General features: G+C 51.0%; 1 protein-coding gene across 1 annotated transcript; it reads right to left on the bottom strand.

The window, feature by feature from the left end:
• Window positions 1–2752: 2752 nt before the first annotated feature.
• On the bottom strand, window positions 2753–15104 carry LOC311371038 (uncharacterized protein; the record flags this gene model as incomplete). Its single annotated transcript, XM_084489277.1, has 5 exons — window positions 14540–15104; window positions 10489–10525; window positions 5028–6576; window positions 3502–3560; window positions 2753–2885 (listed from the first exon to the last, which is right to left on the bottom strand). Exons 1-5 carry the CDS (start codon window positions 15090–15092, stop codon window positions 2753–2755), a joined length of 2331 nt encoding a protein of 776 aa, XP_084345403.1. The 5' UTR covers window positions 15093–15104.
• Window positions 15105–15110: the final 6 nt, after the last annotated feature.

The following is a 15110-nucleotide window of genomic DNA, read 5'->3' as shown; positions in this document are numbered from 1 at the left end:
GAGAAAAGCACCGGGCGGGCATGGCCTCTCTGGTGGACTCTGCTGGAAGGGAGCCAGCATCTCCAAACTTGAAGAATGTGTAACTTTCTGAACAACTTTCTGGACTTGATGACGGCCTCGTGTTATGTAGCGGCCACAATGTCACAAGAGAGGCTGGACATCGAGGTTAAGATACATTGGTTTTGAATAAATTATTATTAATTCGTTGTATGCTGCTCATAATAATCGAAGAAAAAAAGAACAACCACTGTGTTGCATTAGGTGCAAGGCACCGAATGATACTGGCAGTTTTATTATCAGTCCGTCACATTCGTTGCCTCTCTCAGCACCCACACGAATTCCACCCGCAGTTCTGCGTTTTCTGCAACAAAAAAAACAGCAGCTTTTTTCCACATCCCCTCTGAAGCCACTTGTCGAATTCGAGTTTCCCAATCTTCTCCCAGATAATTAACGGGATCAAACCAGTTCTGAAGCTCCAGCTTCACACTCAAACTGAAGGTTCCTGTCCTTAGGGAACTTAAGAGAACCCGTCAGGGACTTAAGGAGAGGAAGCACGCATGTGTCCTAACAGCTCTTCACAGTAAACGGGGGTCGTGTTTCTGGAACTCGGAGAGGAGCAGAGAGGAGACACGGTCTGCTTTAGTTTATGGACACGTAAACACTATTGAATTCATAATATTGACACATCACACTTTTTTAAAAGCAGGTATTCTGCATTTATTCGATTTGAATTCACCTCTTCCCAATTAATATAGCCTAGGGGCGATTCAAGTTGTACTATTTTAAAAAAAAAACACGCGTTTAAATACTTTTCGATGCTTACTAATTACACAAAAAGTCAAGTTGCAGATATTTTAAACACGATATTCATGAGTGTTGGGAAGGATATTTTAAAAAATGTATCCAGTTACAGAATACAGAATACATGCCCAAAAATGTAATTTGTAAGGTATTCCGTCACATTGCTCAATCTGGGTAGGCTATTGTATTCTGAATACTTGGATTACTTCCACATTGAATTGCATTTTATAAGTGTAGGAATGCGCCATCAAATCCTGCTTACTGAACAGGCCTATTCTGGAGTGCTCTTCTGTTCCAACTGACTGAATGTGTTGGGCCCGAGTCTCCCTGAAAGTGAATTAGATTATATAATTTGCTGTAGAGGAAAACTATAAGGCATTGGTTCTCAAAGTGCGGCCCGCGGGCCAATGACGGCCCGCAGAAACATTCCTGGCGGCCCGCAATGACATACAGATGTAAGTTTAGAAAATAATAATAATAAAAAAAATTGATTTTAATTTTTCTGTTTTTCTGTTCTAAATAAGTTTTTATTCTGAAATGCACACAGGACTGTTATATCCCAAGTTCGACTGTATAGAGCAGAGAACCCCAGGGATTGTGTGTTAGTTTAAATGTTTCTCAAGGTTTTCTCAAGTTGTGCCAGGTTTAGCCTAATTTGTTATTTAAAATGTGTTTATACTGGATGCAGACCAATACATGTAACTGTAGAGATGCAACCTGGTCATTAAAATGATCAGCTGTCAAAACTTTGAGAACCCCTGCTATAAGGGTGATATGACCAACAGACGAATTGAGCGAGAGAGAGAGAGAGAGGAGAGAGAGAGAGGAGAGAGAGAGAGAGAGAGAGAGAGAGAGAGAGAGAGAGAGAGAGAGAGAGAGAGAGAGAGAGAGAGAGAGAGAGAGAAGAGAGACACACACACACACACACACACACACACACACACACACACACACACACACACACACACACACACGTGTGTGTGCAAAGATCGTTAAATCATTGGACAAAAAGGTCTGGGGTGGGGTAAAGCGTTAAAGTAAACAACGTTAAAGTTAAAGTAAACAGTCATGGATATTATCCAGCGTGATGTCCGTTGATCTGCGGACCGGTCCAACTCCTCCTCCCTCATCCTGATGCGGAATGTGTTAAATGCATCGGCATATTAATGTGTGTTTTCCAGCATACGTTCTATGTGGGCGTCCGCCCATATATCCAATAGACATCCCGTCTCCTCTCAGCTCCATGTTGAGCCACGATTAATTTTCACCCGACGGTCCGACAATGTGCTGTTACCGCTAATCAAACAGTAATAACTATAATAATTCCCATAATGCGCGCGGCTGAGCGGGTGCCTGTTACGTCCAAAGAGGCGTATGTGCTTTTTAGGACCGGATCGGACCGAGGTGCGTTCGCTTTCACATCTCAAGCGAACCGAGACCACCTCTTCAGGGAGGTCTCGGCCGGCTGAGGTGGTTGCATTCTCTCGTTTAGTGCGCTCTATTAAATGCTGTTGGTGCGAAAGCACCCTCGAGTGAATAAACAGAAGTATCGTCGTGTAATCCATGGATTTCAACAATGTATCTGTATTCTAAATGCCAACTATTTAAATTGTAACTGTAACGGAATACAGTTAGGCCTACTTTAATTTGTATTCTGAATACGTAACGCCGGTACATGTATTCCGTTACTCCCCAACAATGTTCTTGACTTGATTCAAGTGGTCAAAACACTGCCATAAAAACTAAAGTGGATTAACAGACGTCCACAGGCCAGGCTTGAGCAATCGAATCGAATCGACTGGGACCGGACCCAGATCCTCAAGGATCATGTGCTGTCATACCGGAGGACTGCGTTTGACAACCTCCCCGTCCCACGTGGCCTAGCTCCAGCAGTAGGGGGGGGGGGGGGGGGGGGCTCTGGTCCACCACGGGTTAACTAACCCTGGACATCTCACAGCGACCTCCACAACTCCTCCACAACTCCTCCACCACTGCCTTCGCTCTCCAGCTCGGGGCGCAGCTGGGTGCCTGTCACCGACTCTGGCAGCAGCTCGCGGCTGTGTTTTGATTTATCATTTTTGCTCCTTCGCAGAATGAACACTTGTAGGAGGTAACATGATCGCAAACCATTTTGTGGTTCGGATGAATAAATCCAGCCTGCAAGATATGAGCCCTCTCTCTCTCTCTCGCTCTCTTTTCTAGGAAAGAGTTTTATAGTTTCCGGCGTCGGTATTTCCCCTCCCGTGGGATTCAAGGCATTCGAAAGACATTTCCTCCCTGACTCCAGGGCTGCCGACTTTTGGGTTTTGGCCGGAGTGAGATTCTGTAGGATCTTCTAATGCACACCTTATAGCCAGTGGCATCTTATTCAGTGATGGTGCTGAGGATTGTTGAGGGGGGGGGGGGGCGGGGGGAGTGTTGGATTGCGGGCGATCGGGGGAGGAGGGGGCTGTACACGAGATTACAGGCTGGCGGAGTTGTTGAGGGGGGGGGGGGGGGGTTCTCGAGGTAGTTTCTCCCGCTGTCTCACTCTACCGTCGGGGAGTTTGGAAAGGAACGAACGCGTCTCGGCTTTTTTTTTTTTTTTTTTTTTGCCGTGAGAAATTGGATGTGTGTGTGCGTGTGTGCGTGCGTCGTGTGTAAACAGGCAAACGCGTCTCACGGTGAAACCGTTGAGAGTTGGCAGCTCTGCTGAATCACAAGAGGTTTACATCGACCATCTGCCCGGTGGCGCACAGCCACACCGGGAGTTGGCGGTTCTATGTTGAAATGGGGACGGAAACACATTTATTAAACCCCACTATCTAACTAGTTCATTAACCTCACTATCTAACTAGTTCATTAACCTCACTATCTAACTAGTTTATTAACCTCACTATCTAACTAGTTTATTAACCTCACTATATAACTAGTTTATTAACCTCACTATATAACTAGTTTATTAACCCCACTATTTAACTAGTTTATTAACCCCACTATCTAACTAGTTTATTAACCTCACTATCTAACTAGTTTATTAACCTCACTATCTAACTAGTTTATTAAACCTCACTATCTAACTAGTTTATTAACCTCACTATCTAACTAGTTTATTAACCTCACTATCTAACTAGTTTATTAACCTCACTATCTAACTAGTTTATTAACCTCACTATCTAACTAGTTTATTAACCTCACTATCTAACTAGTTTATTAACCCCACTATCTAACTAGTTTATTAACCCCACTATCTAACTAGTTTATTAACCTCACTATGTAACTAGTTTATTAACCTCACTATGTAACTAGTTTATTAACCTCACTATCTAACTAGTTTATTAACCTCACTATCTAACTAGTTTATTAACCTCACTATGTAACTAGACTTCACACGTCAACATAAAAACACACAAACGAATCACCCAAGTGTACAAAAAAGAAAACAATCCTTTATTTCAGATAATTAGCACCAGGGTATCAGGGAGGAGGGCGCCCGGGTCGTCACACCGTGTACCACCACCCGTTTCCCGGGACATTACCAGGTCAACGGGAGGGTGAGGAAGGACAGACGGGTCCCTGTCTGTGGAACACAGGACTGCTGTTCATCCGTCTCCCTCAACCAATCAGGAGCCCCCGGATCACCGTCCGGAGCAAGAATGGGAGAACGTTCTGGAACGGCAACAACGCTGCACTTCAACCTTCTTCATCCATGCACCTCAGCCCTCCCCGCTATAGCTCCTCCTCCTCCTCCTCCTCCTCCTCCTCTTCCTGCTCCTCCTCCTCCTCCTGCTCCTCCTCCGCTATAGCTCATCCTCCTCCTCCTCCCTCCTCCTCCTCCTCCTCCTCCGCTATAGCTCCTCCTGCTCCTCCACCTTCCCTCCTCTCTGGGAGGGGGTGCTGGCCGCCGTCTGCTCCTCGCCACTCCCCTCCTTCTCCTCCCCAGTAATGAATATCCTCCTCCTTCACGATGGCGTCTCCTCCTCTTCCTCCTCCTCCTCCTCCCGGCGGCTCCTCCTCCTTCGTCTTCACGGGGGACCGGCTCCTCCTCCTCCTCCTCCTCCTCCCTCCTCCTCCTCCTCCTCCAGGTCCCCGGGGCACTGCATGGCCTCCGCCAGGCTGCGGATCAGCTCCTCCCTCCCCCCCTCCTCCCTCCCCCCGTCCCCCCCCCCTCCTCCTCCCCCTCCTCCCCCCCCGCGGGGGGGGGCACCAGCCCGGTGAGTCTGAAGGAGGCCCTCAGCAGCGCGGGCCGTCCCCGCAGCGCGGCCACGGCGTCCCGCAGCCAGCCGGTCAGCCTCTGGCGCGCGGCGGCGGCGCGCTGGCCCACGCCCTCCCTGCCGGCGCGCAGCCGCCGCCAGCGGCCCAGCAGGAGGCGCTGCAGCGCGGGCAGCGCCGCCACCCGCAGGGGCTGCAGCCGCAGGCCGCAGCCCGACGGGATGAGCGCCGGCAGGGTGCGCGTCTGGCCCAGCGCCGCCAGGAAGCCCTCGGCCACGTGGTCGCGGTGGCGGTCCAGCACCAGCAGCCGCTTGCGGTGGTGGGGGGCGGCGGCGGCGGCGGCGGCGGCGGCGGCGGGCGGCGGCGGCGAGGCGTGCGGCCGCCACACCCGCTTCACCCACAGCTCCAGGCCCTCGGCCGAGGTGTGGCCGTGGGGGGCCGTCTCCACCAGGAAGGAGGCGGCGCAGCCGGGGCCCGAGCCGGGCAGCGGCAGGGGCCCCTCGGGCCGCGTGGGGTCCCACAGCAGCAGCAGCGCGGGCAGCAGGGTGCCGTCGGCCAGCGCCGTGAGGTAGGCCGTCATCAGGGGCGTGCCCGTGCCGCTGAGCCGCAGGGCGTGGCTCTGCCAGGCGGCCGGCGAGTGCGTCTTCATCAGGCCGCGGTCCAGGAACAGGCTGAGGCGCGTCACGCCCGCCACCGCGCCGCGGGGGATCTGGTGGAAGTCCACCTGGCGCCGGGTGAACTCGGTGAAGCTGCGGATGCCCTCCTCCATGAGGCGGGGCAGCGGCGGCGGCGGCGGGGGGGGCCCGGCGGCGGCGGCGGCGGCGGGGGGGCCGGCGGCCGGGCGGCGGCGGGCCCAGCCGGTGCCGCAGCAGCAGCCCCACCGCCCAGTTGTAGGAGATGCGGAAGGCGTCGCCGAACACGCCGTTCCTCTTCAGCGTGGCGGCGTGCTGGAAGAGCCCGCCCTCCGTGATGGGCAGCTGCTGCTCCCGCATGAACAGCACCCACTCCACCATGTGGTCCTCGCCCGCCGCCGCCGCCGCCGCCGCCGCCGGGCCCCACCGCCGCCCCGCCTGCCGCAGCCACGCCCGGACCTGCTGCGGCTCCACCAGGAACTCGTAGGCCGCCTGCTGCACGCCGTCGCAGAGCGCCGCCAGGCACACGCGCAGCTGCCGCGCGCTCAGCTGCTGGCCGCCCGGCCGGGGGCCCCCTGCGGGCGCAACCACAACCACCGCCACCACCGCCGCGACCGGCGCAACCGCCGCAACCGCCGGCGCCACCGTGACCGCCGGCGCCACCGCGACCGCCGACTCTGCTTCTTCTTCTTCTTTCTCTTCTTTCTCCGCAGGCGTGGCGGCCTCGCTTGCCAGGAACTCCTCGTCCTCGTCTTCTGGTCTGAAGGTGTAGCGGAGAGGGTGGGCCGCCGCCTCCGTCCCTCCTTCGTCCTCGTCCTCCTGGTCCTGGTCTTCGTCACCCTCCTCCTGCTCCTCCTGGTCCTCCTGCTCCTCCTGGTCCTCCTGGTCCGGGTGGAGGTCCATGCGGGGCACGGCCCTCTGGAGGACCTCCCCTTCCACCTCGATGGCGCCGCTGGAGGAGGAGGAGGAGGAGGAGACAGACGGCCGTTAGACACGAGGAGGAGGAAACGCTTTTATATGACGACGATCACACCAGAGATAAGAAGAGCGGCGGGAACACAACAGAGGAGAGAGCAGACAGGATGTCGTTAAACACTGTCTCCACTCTGGTCCTCCCCCCCCCCGGTCACCGCCATATAAAAACGGTATTTCAGAGGAGGGATGTTGACCGGTGACCGTTTGACCGACGGTTGACCGCATCAACGTTAACCGATCAGTCCTCAGTGTGGACCGTGGGATGGGTTCACTTCACACTAAAAGACGATCAGACGAGGTGACTTATTGGAGGTTGGACGGACACAGCGTCTCTGGCCCACTGTTTAATCTCTCCTCAAGTCTTAATTATTCCCACATGCGAGCAGCGGAGAATATGACCTCTAAATTATTATGAACGGTAGACTAAACACTATAAGACTACAGTTGGGCCATCTCACTCCAAGGTCTTTTTGTGTGAGGTGAACAAATTATCCCTCACACTCAACAATTTTTCATAACTCGCCTGTTTGTACTTAATAAACCAATAAAAATATTTGGCGCGAGATCACAGGGTTTGTAGGGTTCGCCAGCTCACAACGTTTGCGAAAAGGAAAACTTTTAGGCTACAGGCTAAAACACTTAGAGGTTAGAGGGCAGACGACAGCAACAAAAGAGTTGTTCTATCGGTTATTAGAAGACACACAGTGAGTTAGAGCTGTCTGTTATTAGAGGACAGTGAGTTAGACCTGTCCGTTATTAGAGGACAGTGAGTTAGACCTGTCCGTTATTAGAGGACAGTGAGTTAGACCTGTCCGTTATTAGAGGACAGTGAGTTAGACCTGTCCGTTATTAGAGGACAGTGAGTTAGACCTGTCCGTTATTAGAGGACAGTGAGTTAGACCTGTCCGTTATTAGAGGACAGTGAGTTAGACCTGTCCGTTATTAGAGGACAGTGAGTTAGACCTGTCCGTTATTAGAGGACAGTGAGTTAGACCTGTCCGTTATTAGAGGACAGTGAGTTAGACCTGTCCGTTATTAGAGGACAGTGAGTTAGACCTGTCCGTTATTAGAAGTAATAGCAGGCGGCTGGCGCGGCTTGAAATGTATGTTATTTCAAATAGCACATTTTAATGTGATCGGTTTACCGGTTTCAACTGGTTAACGAGGCTCGGTGGTCGGTCAAGAATATTTTTAATTTTCGTTTTTAAGTGTGTAATATCTGATGTGTGGATATCATCTGGGTTGATCCGCAGTCCTTCTCCACAACGGCCCTCTGTGGGACTGTTTTAACAGACAGTGTGGAGCACGGAATCAGAGCCGCCAATCAGGACGGACCGCTAGGAAGACCGGGTGGGGGGGGGGGGGGGTGAGACTGGGAGGGGGGGTGAGACAGGGAGTGGAGGGTGAGACGGGGAGTGGAGGGTGAGACAGGGAGTGGAGGGTGAGACGGGGAGTGGAGGGTGAGACAGGGAGTGGAGGGTTAGACTGGAGGGTTAGACTGGGAGTGGAGGGTGAGACTGGGAGTGGAGGGTGAGACTGGGAGTGGAGGGTGAGACAGGGAGTGTGAGGGTGAGACTGGGAGTGGAGGGTGAGACAGGGAGTGTGAGGGTGAGACTGGAGGGTGAGACTGGGAGTGGAGGGTGAGACAGGGAGTGGAGGGTGAGACTGGGAGTGGAGGGTGAGACGGGGAGTGGAGGGTGAGACAGGGAGTGGAGGGTGAGACAGGGAGTGGAGGGTGAGACTGGGAGTGGAGGGTGAGACTGGGAGTGGAGGGTCAGACTGGGAGTGGAGGGTGAGACTGGGAGTGTGAGGGTGAGACAGGGAGTGGAGGGTGAGACAGGGAGTGGAGGGTGAGACAGGGAGTGGAGGGTGAGACTGGGAGTGGAGGGTGAGACTGGGAGTGGAGGGTGAGACTGGGAGTGGAGGGTGAGACTGGGAGTGGAGGGTGAGACTGGGAGTGGAGGGTGAGACTGGGAGTGGAGGGTGAGACTGGGAGTGGAGGGTGAGACTGGAGGGTGAGACTGGGAGTGGAGGGTGAGACTGGAGGAGTGGAGGGTGAGACTGGGAGTGGAGGGTGAGACAGGGAGTGGAGGGTGAGACAGGGAGTGGAGGGTGAGACAGGGAGTGGAGGGTGAGACTGGGAGTGGAGGGTGAGACAGGGAGTGGAGGGTGAGACTGGGAGTGGAGGGTGAGACAGGGAGTGGAGGGTGAGACGGGGAGTGGAGGGTGAGACGGGGAGTGGAGGGTGAGACGGGGAGTGGAGGGTGAGACGGGGAGTGGAGGGTGAGACAGGGAGTGGAGGGTGAGACGGGGAGTGGAGGGTGAGACGGGGAGTGGAGGGTGAGACCTGGGAGTGGAGGGTGAGACAGGGAGTGGAGGGTGAGACTGGGAGTGGAGGGTGAGACAGGGAGTGGAGGGTGAGACTGGGAGTGGAGGGTGAGACAGGGAGTGGAGGGTGAGACTGGGAGTGGGGGGTGAGACAGGGAGTGGAGGGTGAGACCTGGGAGTGGAGGGTGAGACGGGGAGTGGAGGGTGAGACCTGGGAGTGGAGGGTGAGACGGGGAGTGGAGGGTGAGACCTGGGAGTGGAGGGTGAGACAGGGAGTGGAGGGTGAGACTGGGAGTGGAGGGTGAGACGGGGAGTGGAGGGTGAGACTGGAGGGTGAGACTGGGAGTGGAGGGTGAGACTGGGAGTGGGGGGTGAGACAGGGAGTGGAGGGTGAGACAGGGAGTGGAGGGTGAGACTGGGAGTGGGGGGTGAGACAGGGAGTGGAGGGTGAGACCTGGGAGTGGAGGGTGAGACGGGGAGTGGAGGGTGAGACCTGGGAGTGGAGGGTGAGACGGGGAGTGGAGGGTGAGACCTGGGAGTGGAGGGTGAGACAGGGAGTGGAGGGTGAGACTGGGAGTGGAGGGTGAGACGGGGAGTGGAGGGTGAGACTGGAGGGTTAGACTGGGAGTGGAGGGTGAGACTGGGAGTGGAGGGTGAGACTGGGAGTGGAGGGTGAGACCTGGGAGTGGAGGGTGAGACAGGGAGTGGAGGGTGAGACGGGGAGTGGAGGGTGAGACAGGGAGTGGAGGGTGAGACTGGGAGTGGAGGGTGAGACAGGGAGTGGAGGGTGAGACAGGGAGTGGAGGGTGAGACCTGGGAGTGGAGGGTGAGACGGGGAGTGGAGGGTGAGACCTGGGAGTGGAGGGTGAGACAGGGAGTGGAGGGTGAGACGGGGAGTGGAGGGTGAGACGGGGAGTGGAGGGTGAGACGGGGAGTGGAGGGTGAGACGGGGAGTGGAGGGTGAGACTGGGAGTGGAGGGTGAGACCTGGGAGTGGAGGGTGAGACCTGGGAGTGGAGGGTGAGACCTGGGAGTGGAGGGTGAGACAGGGAGTGGAGGGTGAGACAGGGAGTGGAGGGTGAGACAGGGAGTGGAGGGTGAGACCTGGGAGTGGAGGGTGAGACTGGGAGTGGAGGGTGAGACTGGGAGTGGAGGGTGAGACCTGGGAGTGGAGGGTGAGACCTGGGAGTGGAGGGTGAGACAGGGAGTGGAGGGTGAGACAGGGAGTGGAGGGTGAGACAGGGAGTGGAGGGTGAGACTGGGAGTGGAGGGTGAGACTGGGAGTGTGAGGGTGAGACAGGGAGTGGAGGGTGAGACAGGGAGTGTGAGGGTGAGACTGGGAGTGGAGGGTGAGACTGGGAGTGGAGGGTGAGACTGGGAGTGGAGGGTGAGACAGGGAGTGTGAGGGTGAGACTGGGAGTGGAGGGTGAGACAGGGAGTGGAGGGTGAGACGGGGAGTGGAGGGTGAGACTGGGAGTGGAGGGTTAGACAGGGAGTGGAGGGTGAGACCTGGGAGTGGAGGGTGAGACAGGGAGTGGAGGATCATTTTCAGAATCTCTTACCTTATTTTGTCTCGGGTGAATCCGACTTTGGGGGAAACTGAAACCAAAACAGAAGGAGGGTCAGCATTAGTTCAATTTTTGGAATACAAGTTGTAAACTCCTTTATTATACTGTACCTGGGTAAACTTCCAGACAATCTTATGGCCCACGATAAGTACCTCTACAAAATCCTACTTACTGCATGCAAGAAAGCCATCACCCGGAAGTGGCTAAGGGAAAATCCGCCAACTAAAGACGAATGGATTGCAGTCGTCAACGAAATAAACAGTATGGAGAGACTGACCTTTTCCTTAAGGTTACAGTTTGATCGCAATATCAAGGCCTGGGAAAAATGGTCTGTCTACTGTAAGGAATGTAACCCACTTTAATTTTCTACTTTTTTTTTTATTATTATTATTCTCACACTCTAATATGGACCATGCTTGCCCTAAGTGTTCTTTGTCTGTCTATTTGTTCTCTTTTATCCTGAAAAACAAATAAAAAGAAAGTATCAAAAAACAGAAAGAGGGTCAGCAGACGGTCCTGTTGACGTGTGACATGTGGTATGTGTATACCTTATATGTGGTATGTGTGTACCTTATATGTGGTATGTGTGTACCTTATATGTGGTATGTGTGTACCTTATATGTGGTATGTGTGTACCTTATATGTGGTATGTGTATACCTTATATGTGGTATGTGTGTACCTTATATGTGGTATGTGTATACCTTATATGTGGTATGTGTGTACCTCATATGTGGTATGTGTGTACCTCATATGTGGTATGTGTATACCTTATATGTGGTATGTGTGTACCTTATATGTGGTATGTGTATACCTTATATGTGGTATGTGTGTACCTTATATGTGGTATGTGTGTACCTCATATGTGGTATGTGTGTACCTCATATGTGGTATGTGTGTACCTTATATGTGGTATGTGTGTACCTTATATGTGGTATGTGTGTACCTTATATGTGGTATGTGTGTACCTTATATGTGGTATGTGTGTACCTTATATGTGGTATGTGTGTACCTTATATGTGGTATGTGTGTACCTTATATGTGGTATGTGTGTACCTTATATGTGGTATGTGTGTACCTTATATGTGGTATGTGTGTACCTTATACAGTATGTGGTATGTGTGTACCTTATATGTGGTATGTGTGTACCTTATATGTGGTATGTGTGTACCTTATATGTGGTATGTGTGTACCTTATATGTGGTATGTGTGTACCTTATATGTGGTATGTGTGTACCTTATATGTGGTATGTGTGTACCTTATATGTGGTATGTGTGTACCTCATATGTGGTATGTGTGTACCTTATATGTGGTATGTGTGTACCTCATATGTGGTATGTGTATACCTCACATGTGGTATGTGTGTGTCGTATATGTGGTATGTGTGTACCTCATATGTGGTATGTGTGTACCTTATATGTGGTATGTGTGTACCTTATATGTGGTATGTGTGTACCTCATATGTGGTATGTGTGTACCTCATATGTGGTATGTGTGTACCTTATATGTGGTATGTGTGTACCTTATATGTGGTATGTGTGTACCTTATATGTGGTATGTGTGTACCTTATATGTGGTATGTGTGTATCTTATATGTGGTATGTGTGTACCTTATATGTGGTATGTGTGTATCTTATATGTGGTATGTGTATACCTTATATGTGGTATGTGTGTACCTTATATGTGGTATGTGTGTACCTTATATGTGGTATGTGTGTACCTTATATGTGGTATGTGTGTACCTTATATGTGGTATGTGTGTACCTTATATGTGGTATGTGTGTACCTTATATGTGGTATGTGTGTACCTTATATGTGGTATGTGTGTACCTTATATGTGGTATGTGTGTACCTCATATGTGGTATGTGTGTACCTTATATGTGGTATGTGTGTACCTTATATGTGGTATGTGTGTACCTTATATGTGGTATGTGTGTACCTTATATGTGGTATGTGTGTACCTTATATGTGGTATGTGTGTACCTTATACAGTATGTGGTATGTGTGTACCTTATATGTGGTATGTGTGTACCTTATATGTGGTATGTGTGTACCTTATATGTGGTATGTGTGTACCTTATATGTGGTATGTGTATACCTTATGTGGTATGTGTATACCTTATATGTGGTATGAGTATACCTTATATGTGGTATGAGTATACCTTATATGTGGTATGTGTGTACCTTATATGTGGTATGTGTGTACCTTATATGTGGTATGTGTGTACCTTATATGTGGTATGTGTGTACCTTATATGTGGTATGAGTATACCTTATATGTGGTATGTGTGTACCTTATATGTGGTATGTGTATACCTTATATGTGGTATGTGTATACCTTATATGTGGTATGTGTGTACCTTATATGTGGTATGTGTGTACCTTATATGTGGTATGTGTATACCTTATATGTGGTATGTGTGTACCTTATATGTGGTATGTGTGTACCTTATATGTGGTATGTGTGTACCTCATATGTGGTATGTGTGTACCTTATATGTGGTATGTGTGTACCTTATATGTGGTATGTGTATACCTTATATGTGGTATGTGTGTACCTTGTATGTGTGTACCTTATATGTGGTATGTGTGTACCTTATATGTGGTATGTGTGTACCTTATATGTGGTATGTGTGTACCTTATATGTGGTATGTGTGTACCTTATATGTGGTATGTGTATACCTTATATGTGGTATGTGTGTACCTTATATGTGGTATGTGTGTACCTTATATGTGGTATGTGTGTACCTTATATGTGGTATGTGTGTACCTTATATGTGGTATGTGTGTACCTTATATGTGGTATGTGTGTACCTTATATGTGGCATGTGTGTACCTTATATGTGGCATGTGTGTACCTTATATGTGGCATGTGTGTACCTTATATGTGGCATGTGTGTACCTTATATGTGGTATGTGTATACCTTATATGTGGTATGTGTGTACCTTATATGTGGTATGTGTGTACCTTATATGTGGTATGTGTGTACCTTATATGTGGTATGTGTGTACCTCACATGTGGTATGTGTGTACCTTATATGTGGTATGTGTGTACCTTATATGTGGTATGTGTGTACCTTATATGTGGTATGTGTGTACCTTATATGTGGTATGTGTGTACCTTATATGTGGTATGTGTGTACCTTATATGTGGTATGTGTGTACCTCATATGTGGTATGTGTGTACCTTATATGTGGTATGTGTGTACCTTATATGTGGTATGTGTGTACCTTATATGTGGTATGTGTGTACCTTATATGTGGTATGTGTGTACCTCATATGTGGTATGTGTGTACCTTATATGTGGTATGTGTGTACCTTATATGTGGTATGTGTGTACCTTATATGTGGTATGTGTGTACCTCATATGTGGTATGTGTGTACCTTATATGTGGTATGTGTATACCTTATATGTGGTATGTGTGTACCTTATATGTGGTATGTGTGTACCTTATATGTGGTATGTGTGTACCTTATATGTGGTATGTGTGTACCTTATATGTGGTATGTGTGTATCTTATATGTGGTATGTGTATACCTTATATGTGGTATGTGTGTACCTTATATGTGGTATGTGTGTACCTTATATGTGGTATGTGTATACCTTATATGTGGTATGTGTGTACCTTATATGTGGTATGTGTATACCTTATATGTGGTATGTGTGTACCTTATATGTGGTATGTGTATACCTTATATGTGGTATGTGTATACCTTATATGTGGTATGTGTGTACCTTATATGTGGTATGTGTGTACCTTATATGTGGTATGTGTGTACCTTATATGTGGTATGTGTGTACCTTATATGTGGTATGTGTGTACCTTATATGTGGTATGTGTGTACCTTGTATGTGTGTACCTTATATGTGGTATGTGTGTACCTTATATGTGGTATGTGTGTACCTTGTATGTGTGTACCTTATATGTGGTATGTGTGTACCTTATATGTGGTATGTGTGTACCTTATATGTGGTATGTATGCCGTATATGTCCTACCTGGTCTTATTGTGGTTATATGATCTTATTACGGGCCCACTGACCTGCGGTGACGGGGGCCAGGCCGTGGAACTCCCAGAAGCAGCTGGTCTGGGGGCAGAGGTTGGCCTTGCACGCCGAGCAGCCGAACACGCTCTCGTGGCGCACCTGCTTCACGTTGCAGTTCTTGCACCGCTTCGTCCGGAAGCTGATCCGCGTCAACCGGTGCACCTCCTTCAGCGGCTCCCCGCCCTGCCGCCGCCCCTCCACCTCCACCACCTCCTCCTCCTCCTCCTTCTCCTCCTGGTCCTCGTGGTGGTGGTCCTGGTCGTCATCCTCCTCCGCCCCGCTGGGGGGGTCGGGGCCCGCGGGGGGGGGCCGGCGGTAGCAGCGGGCCAGCTGCGTGCCCAGGCGGCGGCGGAACTTGACCTGGGAGAAGAGCCCCCCCTCCACCCAGTGCGGCGGGTTCCACTTGCGGCTCTCGCGCAGCACGATGAAGGCGTTGACCACGCTGAGGTTGAGCAGGAACCAGAAGAGGCCCCTCCAGTGGCGGTCCCGCGGCACGCCGCCCAGCGGGTTGCACGCCAGCAGCTGCTTGCAGATGTCCACGCCGCGCATGCTCTCCTGCAGCAGCCG

Source organism: Micromesistius poutassou (genome assembly GCF_964030765.1).
Source record: "Micromesistius poutassou genome assembly, contig: SCAFFOLD_1310, whole genome shotgun sequence".
NCBI lineage: Eukaryota > Metazoa > Chordata > Actinopteri > Gadiformes > Gadidae > Micromesistius > Micromesistius poutassou.
This window is presented reverse-complemented; position numbering and strand designations above follow the sequence as displayed.